This window comes from Gavia stellata, chromosome 13 (genome assembly GCF_030936135.1).
Source record: "Gavia stellata isolate bGavSte3 chromosome 13, bGavSte3.hap2, whole genome shotgun sequence".
Classification (NCBI taxonomy): Eukaryota; Metazoa; Chordata; class Aves; order Gaviiformes; family Gaviidae; genus Gavia; species Gavia stellata.
In genome coordinates, this window is record NC_082606.1 from 17,690,740 (window position 1) to 17,710,032 (window position 19,293).

The following is a 19,293-nucleotide window of genomic DNA, read 5'->3' on the forward strand; positions in this document are numbered from 1 at the left end:
CTTCTAACGAGAGGAAAAGTTATCAGCGAGCCAGCCTCCCCCTGTTCGGCATGGGATGCTCGTAGCCCAGTCTCACAGGCAGCACCCAACAGCTCAGCTAAATTAATTTCTCCTTTGGATGAAGTGAAGGTTGCACTTCTCTGACGAGGATTTTAACCCGCTGCGGGAGCTGAGCTGGCTCTGCTTTGGGGTGCCCGTGTGCGACCGTGAGGCAGCAGGGCGGCAACCTCGGCTGCCCACCCAGGAAACGTCTCGATGAATTTTGGGGGCTCCCCGGGGCTCTGGGGTGTCTTGTCTGCAAGTGTGTGTCTGCCAGCCTGTCTTTGCAGCGCCTGCTTGTCGTTTTGTGTGCATGCATTTCAACAGTTCGATGTGTAAGATTGTTTTCTGTAGAGCTGTGCCTGGCTGTAGGTCTCTGTTCGTGTAAGCGAGCAGGTATTTTAGGATTTGCGTCTGTCTGCTTGAGTGTAGCAGAATACAAACAGGCTTTCAGTTCTTGTTTAACTAATAACTACAATTTTGCTTTTCTGATGAAGTTTGAATTCCAGCAGCCAGAGCCGAAGACAGTGATTGGAAGTGCCATCGGGATGCTAATGGGTCCTGTCTCTCTCCCTCTCCCTGTCTTTCCTTTCTCTAGAGCTGAAGTAGTAATAAATGATTCTTCATCTCCAGCTGTTGTTGACAGAAGTAATGAAAGCATTAAGCACAACATTAAACCAGCCTCATCCAAATGGAGACACAACCAGACACTCTCTTTGAAGATCAGGTACTGGTAATTACCTATAGGACAAGAGACAGATTTGGTCCTCTCCAGTGCAAGCTGGCAAATTGCCTCTGTATATCATCTGAAGAAGTCAAGGAAGAAATAAAAGGCTTATCTCCTGCTGAGCTAGGCTTCATATCTGTAAGCGATCTCTTGGAAACGAATTCCTGGCTGAACCAGCTGGCCTCGCAACGACAAAACAAGGAGCACTCGAGCCCCCGTTTTCCAGGCCAAGCGGGATTAGTGTGCGCTGGCAGTGGGTCACGGAGTGGGGAAGGAGACCCTCTCCCTGGGGATGATGCAGGGACCCCCCACTAATGGTGGGCTGGCTGTGCTAGCCTACCCCGGGATGGGATGGGTGGAGAAGGAACAGGCGTTAAGATGGAGATATCTGTTTGAAAGCTGTTCCTGGAAAGCATCAGTCGGCTGGGACTGGCCATGGAGCGAGGGCAGGCAGGAGGCAAGTTTGTCTTATGTATGACCGAATTATCTCTGTACATCACCTGATAGGGCTGTCTTCTTCCCTGTCCTCAGGAAACAGATCCTGAAGTTCCTGGATGCAGAGAAGGACATTTCGGTGCTGAAGGGAACGCTGAAGCCGGGGGACGTCATCCACTACGTCTTTGACAGGGACAGCACCATGAACGTCTCGCAGAACCTGTACGAGCTGCTGCCCCGTACCTCACCCCTCAAGGGGAAGCAGTTCCCCACCTGCGCCATCGTGGGCAACTCGGGGGTCCTGCTCAGCAGCGGCTGCGGCCCCGAGATCGACGCACACAGCTTCGTGATAAGGTAGGGGCCCACGCCCTGCCACGCGATGGGGCTGGCGGGGTTTGGGGAGGGTTCGGAGAGGTGGAAAGGGGCTGGAGTCCCAATCCACGTGGTGCAGCGCAGCCTTGCAGCCCCGTGTGCGTGCGCAGAGCTCACCAATGCGAACGTCCTGCTGCGAACTCTTCTACCACCCACCAAGTGCTCCCCCACTGTCCTTGCAAATGAACCCCATGTGTTCTCGCTGCGCCGTTAACCCCCCAGGGCACCATTAACCCCCAGCACCCCCAGACCCAAGCACTCACTCCTCTTTTCCCACATACTTACCCTCTTGCACACAAACCCTGTCCTGGGCTCGCCAAGGGCACAAGCTCGATCCTTCCCCAAGTCAGTTCTGCCCTCAAGGACCGGGTGCACCACGCAGTGCCCTGGCACCACAGCTGTGCACGCCCGCGTCTGCCGCTCCCCTCTGACCGCTCCATCCCCAGCGCCCATGTCCCTGCAGATGCACTGCCCCATGGACCGGCAGCAGCAGATCCTGACCCCCAGTGGGGCACACACCGAATTTGCTACAGAAGATGCTTGAAGTGGAGAGGAGGAGCGCGCCTGCCCTCCCATCCCCAACACCCATTTACATCTGGTAGCTGAGGGGCTGTAGGAGTCCGCTGATGATTTATGTATGTGCAGACGTTTGCTTTCTGGTGAGTCTATTATGAAGACAGCCCAATTCATCAGCGGCTCACAGAGGCAGTCCCCAGTGTGACATGGGAACGAGGATAATGTCACCTCTGCCCCCCGCTCAAGCCCGGCTGCTCCAGCCTGCCTGGCTGCTAGCAGCTCCGTCCTCTCCTGGGGGACGGGGCGTTAGCGTTTGCATCCTTCAGTGTAACCAGAGTGAGCAAAGGGAAAAATTGCTTATTGCAGTTCTGGCAAAGTTTAGGGAAGGGCTTTCATGTCAGGCAGCAAAGTTGCAGGAGGAAAGCTTTTCTGGGTGTAAGGATTGGGATTTTGAGCGACTTCTCCGCAGCCATGTCTGCTAGTGCAGGTCTGGCGTGGACAGGCTCTTCCCATGGTAGGTTATCTGAGCCACCACTTGAGCCTGCATCTTGCTGAGGAAGGTTTACTCCATCCAGGCAGCCTTTTCAGCAGGGTTGGCAGTGGCCAGTGATGGACTCTGTGTCCAGGATACAGCTTCGCTCTTCAGATCCAGTGTTTATTTTCAGTGATTTTAGTCCTGCGATGAGTGGATCAGAAGGGCCCCACATGCCAGTAGCTGGATTTTCTTTACACCATTCCCTTAGTTTTCCCATCTGTAAAGTAGGGTAAACAGTAGTAATGGCTGATTATCGTGGCAGATGGTTAGGATGCAATTCCTGCTCATTAAATACTGTAACTTCACTGTAAAACACTGCAGGAGAGCACGCAGTGTGGGAACACACGGGTACACTCTGGCTTTCACCACACTGGGGGAGCATCTCTCTGCATCCCCCCATCAGCTGGTCCCCAGTGCCATTTACCCAGCGCCATGTGCATGGCACAGACACAGCTTAACGGCCACAGATCCCCCCTCGAGGAGCTGTAGGAAACCACTGTATAATGAGGGTGATTTCTTGATGGTTTATCCCGCAGCCCCTCAGCCCTCATCCTTGGCGTGACACAGGAGCTCGTGGCATAGGAGCTCCCAGGGGAGCGTCTGTGTCCATATCCACATGCATAGCCTGAGAGGAGGCATCAATTAATGCTACAGAAAGAGATGTTTTTTGAAGGTCACAGCCTCCAGACAGCCAAACCCTGTGGAGACCATGTCCTGGCATCCACCTCCCACTGGTGTCATTATCGCTGCTGGTGCCACTGGGTCTGCTGTTAGCAGAGACTCACCAGGAGGAGAAAAGGGACTTGGGATAATATTACCCCAGCAGAACTAGAATTAAGAGGCGAGTGCTTTCCTTGCGTGGGAAAGGCCGTTTCATTTCAAATCTGCCGTGGCAGCAAAGACAGGAGGTTTGTTGCTACGTGTTATTTTTGAACCGCACCAGAAGAGATACCAATCCGTACAAACCCACCCACCAGACACCAAAGTTATGTCTGTTATTAGCATTGCCCTAGAGGAATATGTGCACACATGCCAGCATGTTGAGGAATGGTGACCTGGTATTAAGATGGCTCATCATTACCAGGTCAGAGCCTCTCTAATTTATTGCAGAGACTCATTCTCCCTCCTCCTCCCCCCAAAAGCGAGGGTGAATGGGCACATCTGTCACTGGCCCCGGTTTTTGGCACCAATCACCCCTCGTGTTTGTCACTGCCCTCTCTCACGTCCGTTGTAAAGGGCTCTTCAGTGTTTCCCTTTGCAGGTGCAATCTGGCCCCTGTCCAAGAGTACTCACAGGATGTGGGCATGAAGACAGACCTGGTGACTATGAACCCCTCGGTCATCCAACGGGCCTTCGAGGACCTGGTGAACGAGACTTGGAGGGAGAAGCTGCTGCAACGCCTCCACAGCCTCAACGGCAGCATCCTCTGGATCCCGGCGTTCATGGCCAAGGGTGGCAAGGAGCGGGTGGAGTGGGTGAACGAGCTCATCCTGAAGCATCACATCAACGTCAGGACTGCCTACCCCTCGCTGCGCCTGCTGCACGCTGTCAGAGGGTGAGAGCATTTCTGGTGTGCTCAGAGACAGGATTTCGTGAGCTTCCTGAGCTGGAGAGCGATCGATGGGTTTGTGCTGGAGGCAAACGGCGCGAGCTGTTTCTTTCTGGTTTTTTTTCCTCTGTTGAGGAGGACTCAACGGGTGGTGGCTGGTCCCTAGATGAGAACTGAAGACCACCTCACAAGCAGGGGCTCCCTGCTGTGTTCTTTGAGTGTGAGCTCTTTTAGCCTTGCAATAGTGAGACCAAGTCTTCCAGCACTTTGCTGGCTGTAAGCCTGGGTGTCACCGTGATAACTCCCCAACCTACAGTTAGGGCTTTTCTTGGAGAAATGTGTATGTGTGTTGTGGTTTGCTGAGCTAGTGACAAGATTTGTCACCTTGTACTTGAGTGACACATGCAATCTAGCACAGCTCTTCAGGTCAGGGAGCTCATGGCAGCCTGGATGGGCTTGGTGGTGGACCAAGGCTGTTCATGAGTAGCCTGGATGCTCCTGTAATGGTACTAATTGCACTGCTCATCTTAAATGACCAGCCCAGGGAAGGGGCTGACACGGTCTGATCCTGCTGGTCAGATAAATAGGGCAGGGTGGTGGTGAATGGATTTATTGGGAGAGAATGAAGGGGTCTTTTTGCTCCTTTATTGCAACTTCAGGCATGTGCAAGACACAAGTGTGGTGGGGATGGGGAGGTTATAAAACAAAGAGAGCTCCAGGGATGAGACTTCCATGTAAATAGGTTGGGGATGGGGTAGGTTCTTGCTCTCTTGCTTTATTTCTCCTCGGAGACTCCTGATTCATTAGGCATTCAGGGAGTCTAGGCAGGCAGTGGCTTATGCTGGATATGGCTTAGTAGCAGTAGTTGTCCTCTCAGATCCTGACCAGAGTCTGTTGATCTCCTGGGATGGGAATTCACTCATGTAGCTGGTGCTCCCACCTCTAAGCCTCAGCAGCAATGTTTCTTGATCGCTTCGAGCACTTCTTCCCACACCTTTGAGCCTGAGCTGTTCTGGTCAGTTGGTCCCTGCTGGGTGTTGCTCTGTCCCACTCTGTCAGTGCAGGGGGTGGGCACGGGACAGATTTTGGGGTCATTTCTCACAAGAGCAAGCCTAAGGGGGTGCTCTGGGGAGAGGGCTGTGAAGGGTGGCTCCACAGGCAGGCTGGCAGGAGTGGAGGCTCTGGTGCTGCGGTGCATTGCAGGCAGCAGTAACGGGCAAGAAGAACCATGTCTGCCCCAAGTGCCTGTGTTTTGAGGCTTCCCCTGGGCCGGAGAGGCATCTTACAGAAAAAGCTGGCTTTGAGGTAAAGAAAGGGAAGGAAACGATACCACAACTCCCAGACGAGGGGGGGGGGAGGAAAACAACCCAAATTCTGAGCTATTTCTAGCTGTAATTGACTTACTTTCATCTGTCAAAATAGAATTAAGCTCCTGTAATAAGCCCTTTAAATCAACAGGCTGCTAATCCTGTGCTGGCAACCATTCACGGTGCCAGAAACTTCCCGTAGGAAGCTTTGCGGAGGGATTGGCAAGGGCTGGGCATTGCTTTCCCACGGGAGAAGAGGAGGATGCCTTGATAAGCTCTGCTGCTGAGATTATCTTCCAACTCATGGCACCTTCCTGGCCCTCCTGTGCTGCAACCCTGCGGTCCAGGCAGGCTGGCTGGCACTCCGATTGTCCCTGTGCATCTCCCACGGGGCAGTGTTGGAACCATCACCGCTGGCTGGCAGGTCCTGCCTGGCTGGAGGGGATGCAGGGATTTTGAGACAAACCCAAGGGTTCAGCACTGTCTCTCGGTGCATGGAGTGATGCACCCCTCTCCCCCCATGGCTTGGAGTAGTGTCATCCTTTTGCATGTGTTAGTGTCCCCTTGGGTTTTAATGGGCTCCCGTGCAAGGAACGTGGGTTTGGGCTTCTGAAAACCTACTGGGGCTCAGAGGCATGCAACCAGTCAGACCAGCGAGCGAGTGAAGTAGCCAGTGTTGGTGAGTGTCTGGGATGGATACGGTACCAGCATGTGGTCGGATGCTGGCTGATGCTGATGACAGGCTCTAAGTATCCAGTCTGAGCTACAGCCAAGACCTCGATCCTGTGCTTTGGGCTGGTCACTGTGCTGTGGGACAATAGGGAAAGGTGGGTCATGGCTGCACTGAGGCAGCACTAATTCAATTATAACTGCAGAAGCCAGTGCTAACCCTGATCAGGGTTTGCCCTCTAAGCCAAGGGAGCTGCTGCCTCACCTGCCCTCCTGCTCTCACACTTATCAGCAGGAAAACAAGGATGTCTACTAGTTAAAGATTAATACAATTAGAACTGCAGCCCCCTCAAAAAGCCAGAACTGATGGGAGCACTTCAACCCCTACCCAGTGTGTTGTGGCCTGGCCAAGGAGCCGTGCAGAGGGACCACCCAGGGCTGGGGGGCAAAGGGCTGTGCTGTTCTGGGGGAAGGCTGGAGGCAATGTTAACCCTTTCCTTGGTGCAGCCTCCTCAGATTTGGACTTGGATGGATTTAAGAGTGATTCAGGCAGTACTGAATGAACTGGCCACAGCTGAGGGGCAGGGGAGCATGGTGATGCTCTTGATGCTGTGCTAGATAGGAAGTCTGTCAAGTACCTATAGGGTTGTCTTGAACATCTGCTCAGGGTAATGGATATGATGTAGTTTGGTATGAAGAAGGAGTCTTTTCTCTGGTCAAATTGACCAGAATCACTAGGCATTTACTTACTCATCTTCCATGATACTGTCTAATTCCTACAATCATCCTATTTTTTTTGCTTAGGAGCTCCTTGCTGTTACAGGGATATGGTCTCCAACGACTTCCTCTGTCTCTCCAGCTCTCTCTGCAGAACATGCCTGTTTGTAGCATTACACTTTTTCTTTGACAGATCAGAGATTTGTCAAACAAATACATTTTGTGGCAAGTGGCATGCAGCAGAGAATCAATAATCCACAAAGCCCCACAGAACATCCCTCTGTGCTGCAGTGGGCTGCAGTTGCAGAGATGTCCCATCTTCTCCTTTGCTGGATAAAGGTACCCTTTATCATCTGTCCTAAGTTGATTTGGAAATCACAAAGAAATGGGGGAAGTCTTTCAGCCAAGACAGTCTTTTATATTTTTCTTTTTTTTTTGAGGTATAGCACTTTCTACAAGGGCTAACTTCTCAGCCAACTTCAATTCGGCTACAAAAGCTTTGCCTTTTCTCTTCTTCCTTCACTACCAGTGAAATACATTTGTGAGTTCCTGACTCCTCCTTGAACTGCAGTATTTATTGTCCTGCTCTGCTTTCCCCCAGAGCAGAATGCATTTCAGTGGCAATTGAGCATCTTTTCCTATAATTTTCAGTGCATTTGGGGCATTTGTAGAGTGTACGTTGCTGAGATAAGGACAACAAAACCAAATGCTTTTTACTTAACAGCATCATTTGAGACATCACCTTCCTAGCTGTGAGGGTGCCTTAAATGTTTGCTGATCGTTTTTGTGTTGATGATTCTAGATAATCTATGCAGTAGGGCGGAGGCTCATTTTACACGGTTAAACTCACCATCTTCACGTCAGGAGGGGAGAGAGCCATCAGCACTTCGATGGAGGAGCTCAGAAGGAAGCCAAGTCAGTACCTAAGGCTGAGGAGGAAAGCTGTGCCGTGGCAGGGAGCCAGCTCGCGAGGATGGGGACGGTACCATGCGTTTCGGGGGCGCGTGACTCACTTCGGAGCCATTCTATAAAATGTCTCCTGAACAATTCATCTGGCAAGTGCAGTGCTCATCTCCTGGCTGGGAAGCAAACAAGCCCCTTATAAGTCATCTGTTAGTGTCTCCAGAAAGCCTTGTAATCCCTATTGCCAAGCAGCTTTTGTCAGAGAAATAACATGAAATGCAGGAAGCAAGGGAAAATAATTGTGTCTGGAGGTTTGACTATCACTCCTTGCGGAGAATTTGTGGACATGTTTCACTTTGCCTTGTATAATCTAGTCTAGCATTTCTCACTGTGTCCATCACGAGGGTCTTTTGGCAGTAACCAATTCTAATCCCATAAGATTTTGTTAAGAGCTTCTTGAAAGGAAAAAAAAAAATCAATAAATCTTCCAGCTCCTTGGCTAGGTCTCCTGTTAGGTTTAACATCCAAATAGCCGTGACAGTTCACGTGTGCTTTTCAAGACAGTGATCACCTTGCTCAGGGTCCGTAGCTTGCATAGTGCAGCTCTGCCATGTATCTTCCGAAGTGCAACCTGGTGGGGCATAAGGTGGATTCATCTTTGCCTCAGATGTCTCTCTGGGTCCTCACACCCAAACATCTAAGCCTTTGGTGATTTTTCAGGACAATGCTGCTCAGACACTGCCTTTCCCATCCGTGAGCCATGGTGGAAGCCCTCCCCTGATCCCTCCTCGCCTGGCATCCTGGTTATGCCGCATCCTTTCCAACAGCCTTGCCTTGCTTGTAGACATGCAGGACACACGTGCACAGGTAGCCATTCACAAGATGTGACTGGGGTAGGATGTGGGGGACTGCAAATGCCCCGTAAAGCCACGTGTGGGTTAGATCAGTGGATATCCCACAAATAAATCCCTGTGTGAGCAATTATCCTCACCCCTTCTGCACTTAAGGCACATTGTACCCGAGCTGTGGTGCGTCTGCACTGGGACCCCAAGACAGTTAATTTGTTCCGGTTAATCAGGAAGATTTAGTCTTTTCTTTGTCAGAAGAAGGGGAGGGACATGGGAAGGAAAGGGGAAAGAAATAGGGTAATCCTCTTCCCAGTTGCTTTCCTCTTCTTCTGTCTGTTTGGAAATGCTTTAACTTGTGGGTGTTGAGTACCATGTGTGTTTGAAAGGGCATCGCAGAGCTTAAGATCTGGGCAGAAAAGAGTTATTTATCCGTGTCTTAGTGTTGATTTGCTTGCGCCAAGTCACCAAAACCAGACCCGAGCTACACGGTACAGATCCAGTCTGGATACAGAGGCTTGATTTGGTGTCTGGGCTTTGCCTAGCCTGGGGATAAAGCCCAACTCTGACTCCAGATCCAGCTTTTGGAGTCAGCGTTAGCGTTAATCTGGATGGGGACCTGCCCATTCCTACCCATCCAGCACAGAACTCATCCCTGTACATGGCGCTCAGCTATTTTGGTGGTGACAGAGGAGACTGGATACATGGACAGAAGAGGGCTGGGAGAAGCTGGATGGGGGATAGCAGTTGCTCCCTGGGCTCCAGCACATCTCCATCCACCCAGCAGCCGGGATACGTGCTGTGCCCTGCCAGCACCGGCAGGTCCTGTCCTCGCCTGCACGAACGTGAGTGCGGAGCACTGTCGGGGCACTCGCTCCGATTATCTGTAGCTGGTTTTTCATGAGTATTAATGGGAGCAGGACGTGTGTGGCAGACTGATAATATGCTTCTGACAGTCAAGGACTAGCACCTCCACAACAGCTTGTGTTTGTATCACACTTTTATGAATAAGCTGTTTTAAAAGGCTCTGAAATTGCGTTATTTCAGCTATTCTGATTTGTATCACTAAATAATGCAGTTGATACTGCTGAAACTTGATTTCTTCATTGACCTGAGTTTTTTTATTCATTTCATCAGGGCAATGGATTTTCTGTTCATTTTGTCCTGCAGGTTAACCCTTACCTGGTGGAGAGTCCAAGTGACTTTAGGGTTTTCTCAGACACATCAGGAGGTGATGGGTAAGCCCAGAGCAGGACCCTGCCCTCGCTAGCAGTCCTCAAACACTGCCTGCAGGAAGGAGTTTTGCATGCAGCGTTTCAGCCCAAATCAAAGCCAGGCTCTGCTCCCTGAATTCGGTGATGCCAGGGGAGGACGAGTGCTGTCAGCGTGGTGGGGTGCGTGCTCCAGATGTGCGATGTGGAGGCTGCCACCTTCACTGGCTCGGGTGGGAGCTGCGGCTTTCTAAGGGCGGTTTCAGAGTGTTTTGTCTCCTGAAGGATTTCCACTGGGTTTTAAGGTCCAAATACAGCAGTCGCTTCCCCTGTGGGTGCAGTGCAGTCCCCTGGCAGGAGGCATGCACCGATGGTCAAGCAGCCGGCAGCAGTGCTATGCGGTTCTGCTTAGGAGACTTCTTAAATTTCTTGGAAACCTTTTGGAAAATTGATGTTGCTGAGGAGCAACCAGAACCACCTACCAGCTAGGACAAGACTTTCTGAGCTGCTCTTCTTGAAGCCTCTGTGCTTGGCTACCATCGAGTATTAGTTCAAATAGGTGGCAGGGCTTGTGTCTAGGCTGCCTCCTTACAAAAGATGGCCTTGAAGATCTGGTGGCATTTTCCATCTGTCACCATCATGATCCGAAACAAGAGCTGTCTCGGACAATTTTTGCCTGGCAGCATCACAGTTCCTGTTCGTAGCTGCATCCTGCGCAGGCGCCAGCCTATCTCTGTAGCTGTTCCACCTCTGAGGGTTTATTTACAGCAACGACACAGCACCAGCTTTTGAAGGAGGTCCACACTGTGAGAATGGCTCTGAGAAAGGAGGTATTGGGTTTCAGGACTGCTCTTTGCTCTTCTCTTTTAATTGCTGTCTCTTTCCATAAAATGTTGCAGTTAATAGTTATGGTGATTGGTGTAGCCAATTTGAAAAATAATTACTGCCTGCTTCAAGATTATCTTTCCTCCTAATTAAAATCCCGGACCTCACATATTAAAGGTGCGCTGTTGACACAGCATCCCATGTGCGCCCAGACAACCTCATTTGGATTTGCAGAATTAATTAGGTTTTATTTCCATCCCCAGCTGTTCTCGCCTGCACCAGGAAAGTGGCCGCTGTCTCAGTTGGCCAGTGGTGGGAGAGATAAGAGGGAGATCTTCCTGTATAGCTCGCGCTCTCCCATCACAAACCCGTCATTAAAAAGTATTCCCCAGACCTCACTAGAGGATTTCCCACCTTCACTGTCCAGGAAACAAATTGCAAGCGCTGTGGCATGGCCTATGTTATGGTTTGGGCGTTATATATTAGGTATGTCATCTGTGTGGGTGGTCTGGGACAGCCTGGAGTCCATCACCCCCTCCCAAAATTGCAGCCAGCAGCGAGAATTTATGAAGCTGTAGGAGCGAGGTTTGTCATCCTTCTGATTTTCGCAATGCCATGCCTGCAATAGAGGGAAATACAGATAAAAGAGCCAGGTTTTTAATTTTTATTATAAGAAACTGAATTGTCATCGTTCCCTACCCCGATATTATTGAGTGAGTGCTCACTAGCTGCGTGTGCTGAGGTGGACACGCCGGGCTGGTTTTGGCAGGGCTGCTTTTGGGTACTGGTTGCGCACGCTTGTTGGTCTTGGTAAGGCTGGTCCTGCGTGCTGGGTTGCAGAGGACGGCGTGCTTCTGTAGGGCACTTCTGTGTTCGACCCAGGTCATTTTTGTCATCGTCAATACGCTTGAAACATTGGTGGTCACATGAATGTCCTGTACCCATGTGCAAGGGTCACTTCATCATGCTGTCAAGGTCGTTGTACATTCATAGTTTTTACAGCCTCTCAGCAAAACCCGAAAGTTAGTATTTTCGGCAGGCGTAAGGTCACCAGTATCCTTCTGTGGTCCAGCTGCTAAATTGATAAAAGGAGAGTTTTAAGGCTAAAGCAGCTGCAAGACAAACCCAGACAGTTGTCTTCCCCCAAAGCCAGCAGGTTAACGTGGCTTTACAGTTCTTCCCCAGGGAGTTTCCCTGCTGCAGGAGGATACCCTAATTCACAGTGTTAAATGGTTGTGATAATCTCCCATTTCTCTGTGCGCACCAGGAGTCTAATGTGCTTACCCGTAAACTCATCAAGGAGGCTGGTTTATGGCTACCTGTGGGAGAAGAGTGCCTTGGCACCGCAGCGAGCTTCGCTGTGTCCCCGTAGTGCAACCCATATGGCCAGGCAAGCCCAAAAATGTTCATGCTGTGCCTTCGAGATGCTGGTTCTCACCAGTTTTCCCCCAGTTTCTTGCTCCTTTTTCATGCTGGATGCCAAGGAGACAAGGCAGGCAAGGAGGACCTCCCCAAAACGTCGTACTTGTCTTTTGCTAAAGCTCCAGGCACTTGGACACTCCTGGGGTGCGGGCCACCAGAAAACCCTGCCATGCCCTCCCTGCACACGCCGAGGCGGTCGCTCTGCTTCCAGAATTTGATTCACCAGAAAAGTCAATTTTTCACTTATCTGGCTGAGAACAAGCAAGTACGTTTTGTGCCTTGGTTGCTAAATTTTAATGGCTTTCGTGAAAAGCTAATTTGCAGGATTAAGGCTCAGCTGTCCCAAGGGTTCCCACTGTCTGAGCACCAGATTCTCAGGAGCCCGGCAGAAAGTGCGAATGAGGAGCAAGACACTTCCCGTGGCTCCGCATGTGACAGCGGGACCCAGCTCAGGATCCCAAAACTCTGGGTGAGAGCACAGAAATGCCACGTGCTTTGCTCTGCTTCCTCATGCTTTTTATCCAAAGCTCTGCCAGTCACTCACCTGAACTCAGGCCCTTTGAAATATCTGTTAAAAGTGATCCGAGGGCTTGAACAGGCTGCGACACGGCGGGCTGCGCTGCCTGCACCATCCCTGCCTGCTGTGGGGCAGCACCGGCATCAGACATGCTGAGGGAGGAGGGAGCGCACCCGGGGGGGACATCTTCTACCTCCCCCAAACCTTTTGCTTTCTGATTTTGCTCCTCTGACAGTATTTTTCTGCTGAGCAAGCCAGATAAGTTGCCTGTGCAATAAACACTGGGTGGTGGAAACGTCTTCTTACAGGATGTCGATGCTGCAATAACTTTTATCGGCAGCCCAAAATACAACTGCTGATACCGTTTCTGCTTGTGCATCACTACAGAATGCCTCCTTCCCCTGTTCTTTTTGCCATCCCTCATAAAAACTAATGCGCTTTTCAGCAGCGAGCACAGCTGACCTCCGCATCGCATATTGTATATTGCAGCATGCCATATCGTGTATCTCATGGACTGATGTTGCAGAGCATGGTGATGTATTTTGGTCCGGGATCACAGCAGCAGTCGCTGGGTGTAATGGGAACGCAGCAGTGTGTTTTGGCTCTTTCAGCCTGGTGACCCTTTATTCCAAGGCAAACATTTTTACAGCCCTGTTGTGTTTACTGTCAGAGTGAAAATCTTCATTCATGAATGAAAATCATCAGCGTGCGTGTGTGAGAGTGTGTCTCCTTTGAGGGGTTGCTGGAGTCTACTTGACTTGATGGTTTGGTCTGTGGTATTGATCTCCTAGGTTGATTGGAAGATAATTGTAGGCTGAAGTACTGAAGGCCACTGTTGCAAGCAATTTGTTTTTCATAAAGGATTGCCGAGGCATGAGATGCTTCAATGCCATAGCAACAAGTGTGATGTAACCGCCAGACAGAGAGCAGGAGGATGCTTATTCATGAAGTAATCCCTAGAGAGGCTTTTTCTTGGCATGGAGAACTCTTCTGCTAGTCAGAAACCTCTCCCTTTGAATTACCAATATATCTCAGCCAGAGGCTGGAGAGAGAAAATGTGCAAGACATGAGCTTTGTGGGAGGGGGGGAATAACACGCTTTCCTCTACTCTCCCTTTGCAGGTACTGGCTAACGAACAAGGTGCACATCAAGCGACCCACCACCGGCCTCCTCATGTACACCTTAGCCACCCGATTCTGCAACCAGATCTATCTCTACGGCTTCTGGCCTTTTCCCCTGGACCAGAACCAGAATCCGGTCAAGTACCACTACTACGACAGCCTGAAGTACGGCTACACCTCGCAGGCCAGCCCACACACCATGCCCTTGGAGTTCAAAGCCTTAAAGACGCTGCACCAGCAGGGAGCCTTGAAGCTGACAGTGGGGGAGTGCGATGGGGCCACGTAGGGTGGTCCCCGGCCGCGTTCCGGCACAGCCACGGGAGGAAGGGGAGGGGGTGGAAAGGACAAGTGGTGCCTGGTGGGGTTGGTTGTCTTTGTTAACGCGCAGAACAGCGACACAAATATATATACGTGGTACCTATATATATTGACCTGAGTATTATAACTGTTTGGTGTTCACCAAGGAAGGGGCAGGAGAGATGCGGAAGCATCTGGCGTGACTGGCCTGGGCAAGACCCCTCGCCGTGGGCTTGCTGGGCTCGGAAGGGCGTTCAACCTACGTCCGAAAGGTGTGAAGGTAGCCTTGGTTTTTGAGGGTATGTTAGGTGATGGGTAAACGTTAAGCCGTTTGTCGTGACTGGTCCGAGGTTGGTAGTTAGTTTGTTTGGCCAAGGACGCCGGCGCTGGCGCTCTGCAGCGAGCCACGTTCTTGGCCCTGTGCTCGTGGCGGGGAGGGGAAGGGGCAGGGAGCGGGGTGGGCAGGGAAGGTTTGTTGGCGGCTCTCACAGCTGAGGGACTGCCCGCAGCACCGAGCGGGACACATCTCCTGCCTAGCAGGGACCGGTGCCCGGCAGAGTCGTGCACAGATCCATCAAAACATGGAGCACCGGGCTGAGCGCAGCCTTCGGAGAGGCGAGGGAGAAGCCTCCCGGGCTGCAGCTTGATCTCCAGGAGAGGAGGGGGGGGCTGTGCAAAGCTGATCCCGGTGACGTTTGCTCGGAGAGGAGATGTGAGGGCCTCCAGAGAACGGGTGCATTGGCATTGAGCCGGGCGGACGGTGAGGAGGATGCTGAGCGTGTATTTTCTCTTCCTTTCCTAAGGAGCAATTTAGCAAGGAGCAAAGATGCTGGAATGTGGCAGGAAGGAGGTTTGCTGCTGCAAACTGGCACCATTAGTATTAAGTGTCTTGCTGTGCCACAGTCGAAGACACTCAACATCTGTCAGGGCTCTTGAAAACCATAAGTACATCTAGCTCTTAATTCCCAAATGCTACCTGCTAAGCAGCCTGCCTTCTCTGCCCCTCCAAAAATAACTGCTGAAATATTGGTGATAGGCCTGAGACCCAGCCAAGCAGAAAGACCGCAGGACTTCAAGGGACTTTGTCAAGTCTAAATAATTTATTTTCACTTTCTCCACAAAGAACCAGCATGCAGTGCTCTATTCCTGAAGTCCCGCTCTGTCCTTTCTTTCAAGCTCTGATTAGCTCTTACTCTGAACAGTTAGATAGGGTGTCAGATGGATCTTGATGGGGTGCTTACCTGGTAATGAACGTCAAAGAAATGATCTTTGCCCGTTTTTTTTTTTCAGAGAGAACCCAAAACATAAAGAAGTTTTTATAACCATGTTTGCTTTTCTCCTAAATTTTGGGGGGGTTGAGTGAAACAACTAGATTGGTCTGATTAGCCTGTTTAATTTTCTGCTTCTGTAGCCTACTCTATTTGTCTGCTAATTAGCGCTCAGTGCCAAAATGCAGGTGAGTCCGGGTTCAGTGAGTGCAGTTTGGGTTTAATTCGTGGGAGAGCAAATAATACTATACCAGCAAGCCTCGGACACGCACTGCAATGCTTTTGTGGCTGGGTATCATCACCGTTGTGCCTCCTCCTACTGCTGTGGTTTTTAAGTTAAAAAGTGTACAGTTTGGTGCTGAAATACTTGACATTGTTGCTTTGAAAACGGAGTGCTTCGAGTGGTAAAAGGAAGAGCTCACTTTCATGTTTTGGGACGTAGAAGCTACTGTACCCGTAGGAGCCTCCAGCCTGCTAATTAGTGTCAGATGAAGATGCCTAAGATTAAGGTATAAGCAACTTTATAGTGGATAAATGTGAGCTAATCTGCCACCGGGGGAATATTTCTTTCCAATTCCAGAAAATAATTTCTTTTATGTATTTTCTTAAAACCTGGCACTTTTTTTATTATTATTTTTACTTGAGTTTAGTTGCACAATAAAGCTAAACCTGGCTGTGAACCTCAGCTTAAGCTGCTGGGTTTTCCTGAAATAGAGGAAACGGAGAGTAAAACTGCAAGATGGAAGAAGTCTGCAATCCCGAGGAGCTTCCCGCGATTCAGGAGTGGTTGTTAAAGCTGGATAATTCCCTGGTTTGTCCCCGGTGTGGAGGAGGGACAGAGTAGGGATGAAGCTGCAGGGACTGCTAAAGCCAGCTGTTGTATTGGGGGGCCTGGGCCACGGTACTGATTGCTGTTAGCAAACCTTCTTTTTAAATAAAAATACAAGAAATGAAATAAATGTGCAGGATTTTTATTTTTTAAATTTTTCATTGACTAGAAGGCTGAGAAGGAGGGCAAGACCGTAAAATGCCATGCCAGTTAAATAGGGACACCCTGTAACCTTCTTTGCCAGTGAAGGAGAGGGGAAGGCTGGGCTTCTTTGCCCCATCTGCGGTGGCTGTCAGTGCTCTGCCAAGGGGACATCAGAAGCCACCAGCATGTCCTCACTGTGCCTACAGAGATTACTGAGCTCAACCTAAGAGCATCACAAGGGGGGTGTTCTGGGGGGGGTGAAAAAGGGATGGGAGAAGAGATTTCTGGTGCCCTTGAAGCAGCTTCTGGATCAAAGCACAGGCAAGTTACAGGCAAATTATTCAGGGGGGTGAAATTTCTGGTGATGTTTCTATTCCCAGAATGGGTGATGCTCACCCCTGTTTTAACAATACGTTAAATCAAGACCCTGCAGCTGTTGAAATCAATGACTGAGCTTCCATTTCACCTCGCTGCCATGTGGGTTGGTCCCTGCTGAGTTTATATGCACAAAAAAACCATGTAGAAATCTCCCTTTGCTTTAGCAGGCTGTGTCAAGTCCTCCAGTCTGGTTATCTGAGCGGCTCCTCCTCAGAGTGGTGCCACTTTGAGGTGGTTCCCAGGGCACATTCAAGGTTGTCCATCATGTGCTGCACTCGTTGGTAAGCTGAATACCACGATGAAAACACACTTTATCATCTCTGTTTCCAGCAAGTAGCTGGGACCTACTTCCACCAAGCCCCAGTCCCTGCAACTCGGCAAGCTGTAAAGCCCATGTGCTGTTCATGAGCAGTGGGAGCAGAGTTTTGGGTTCACCTTCTGCTCTGCACCAGGAGCAGCGGTGCTTGCAGTAGGTGGATGCTATATGGGCTATTTTGGGGCAGCCGCCAGCCGTCGAGCAGCCGCGGGGCTGCAGCACGGCAGCTGCCAGATGCTATGGGGACCCACCAGCCGCACCAGGCTGCTGCTTGATTAATTTCTTCATGCCCAATTAAGGCTCTCCTGTCATCAAGAGTGAAACAAAAAAAAGAGTATTGATGCTATTCAGGCAGGGATGCAGGTGCATGTGTTGCACTGTGAATGTACTTAACTGCCCTCAACGGCAGCGGCAGCTCCCTTTGGTCTTCACTCCTCCATCCCACTGCTCCCTCCAGCAGTGTGGCCAGCCCAAACTGGTATTGCTGGTGGCTCTGGGATGGGGAGCTCCCGCTCATGGGTTAGACACATTTGTGCCAAAAGGCCTTTGGATGGTAACAAGTGACCTGAATTTATAAAGCAGAGGTAAACTTGAGTCTCCACCCGGCTAAGCCCAGAGTTTGGGGCTGTGTTTCCCAGTGTGGCTTTTTGGGGCAATAGTCTAATGGGTGCTTCTGACCAAACCTAATGTCCTTTTCCTTGCTGTGTGCCTCTGGTGCATTTTCCCTTTACAATAGCTTGGGGGTAAGCATCTCGTCTTGCCTGCTCAGCTGAGCCACAGCCAGAAGCACAGCTGCCTGAATTGCTTTTCTTTTAAATCGCGGTTCGCTCGGTTACATCCCAGCCTTCAGATCTGCCACATGCTTCTTTGTGTCCCTGGGCTAACAGCCATGAAACCTCACCGCACCCTCCGACACTGCCGAGCATCGCGGTGAGCGCAGACTCTCTCCTGTTTTCCTCTCCCCTTGATTACTCCAGTGATTTTGGTCCCTGTTGAATGAAGCTCGAGGAGCGAACCTGTCATTCCAGATCTGTCCAGGCTGAACAAGGATCCTTCAGACAAGAAGTTTAATTCAGTTCTTGCCACGCTCGTTGCTCTCTGCTTGTGCTGCAGAGCCGTGCAGAGGAGGAATGCACTAGCACAGCACTTTTGTTCTTCCATAAAAGTATATATACATATATAGTGGCTGTTGCTCTCCTGGGGGAGATCTTGCCCATATCTTTTACTGGCACGGACCACGGCTCCTCTGGTCAAGCTGCAGAGTCCACAGGCTCTGCGCTGCCACGATCCTTTATAATTAATGCCTGCACTGCCTTATTTAAAGCTGACTTGGGTGAGTTGCAGCAGCTCCTCTGAAGTGCGCAGGACCCCGGCTGCCTCCCGCACTCCCCAGCCCCTCGCCCGGGCAGGGCTGGCAGAGGCACAACATCCCTCCCAGCCGCCGAACAAGAGGGATGGAGGAGGGACCATCACCTTCCCCTGAACGCTTCATCAGCTGTGGCTTGAGGTAGGGTCAATAACCAATCCTCTGCTTCCGTCACAGCCCAGATAACTAATGAGCAAAGTGCAAATAGTCTTTGTAAATCAAATTACAAATTTTTTTTCAATTTTTATCAAGCTGCCTGAGCGGTTTTTTAGTGCTAAGAAACAACTGAATCATCTTTTTTTTTTTTTTTTTTTTTGAGATACCAGTCTCACAAAACAGAAAGACACAATATTTTGTTTTGAAAGTGTGACAAAAACTGTTTTCATTTTTGCATTCCATTTTGGTCACTGCTTGGGAATAACACTGAACACTGTGGGCTTCAGTCAGCCTCACTTAAATGGTTTCATTTGATCCCAACACAAATTCATTTTTAATTTTGTGCAAAATATTCTCAAAAAGCTTGCACCATCTACAGATCTTGATATATAGATGTTATTTTTTGACCACCACTCCTTCTAAAAATTTAACTGATGCAATTTCGTGCTAGAGAGGCTTGAAACTATGGAAATTAAAGCTTAAAGCTTTGAGACCCACAGGGGACAGGAGGGAAGTGGTTTGCTCCAGAGTGCCCCTCAACATCAGGAGGTAAAACCAGGCACACAACTATGGTCTCCAGTGTAATGCTTTGTTAAACCACATATTTTTTAGCTCTTTCAGTGTTTTAGTTGCTTTCCTTGTTAGGTTTCTCACATTTATGAATGGTTTCTTGACACATATTTTCCTCTCTAAATGTTACTCTGGTGCCCTTGGCACCAGACAGCAGAATTTCTCTTTGGGGTCCCCTTTTAACCACATCAAATGCTTTCTAGCTTTCCTTTTTTTCACCTCTACTTAATCTTATTTTTCCCTATGAAAACAACGGAGC

The 19,293-nt window shown here is 50.2% G+C and overlaps 1 protein-coding gene across 2 annotated transcripts in view; it reads left to right on the top strand.

Moving 5' to 3' along the window:
• ST8SIA2 (ST8 alpha-N-acetyl-neuraminide alpha-2,8-sialyltransferase 2) overlaps positions 1-13,996 on the top strand; it is a 30,475-nt gene extending 16,479 nt beyond the window's left edge. For both annotated transcript variants that reach the window (XM_059824034.1, XM_059824035.1), the window contains 4 exons: positions 638-766; positions 1,298-1,555; positions 3,886-4,179; positions 13,711-13,996. In XM_059824034.1, coding sequence (XP_059680017.1) covers positions 638-766; positions 1,298-1,555; positions 3,886-4,179; positions 13,711-13,996 — 967 coding nt within the window. The remainder of the gene's footprint in view (positions 1-637; positions 767-1,297; positions 1,556-3,885; positions 4,180-13,710) is intronic.
• Positions 13,997-19,293: the final 5,297 nt, after the last annotated feature.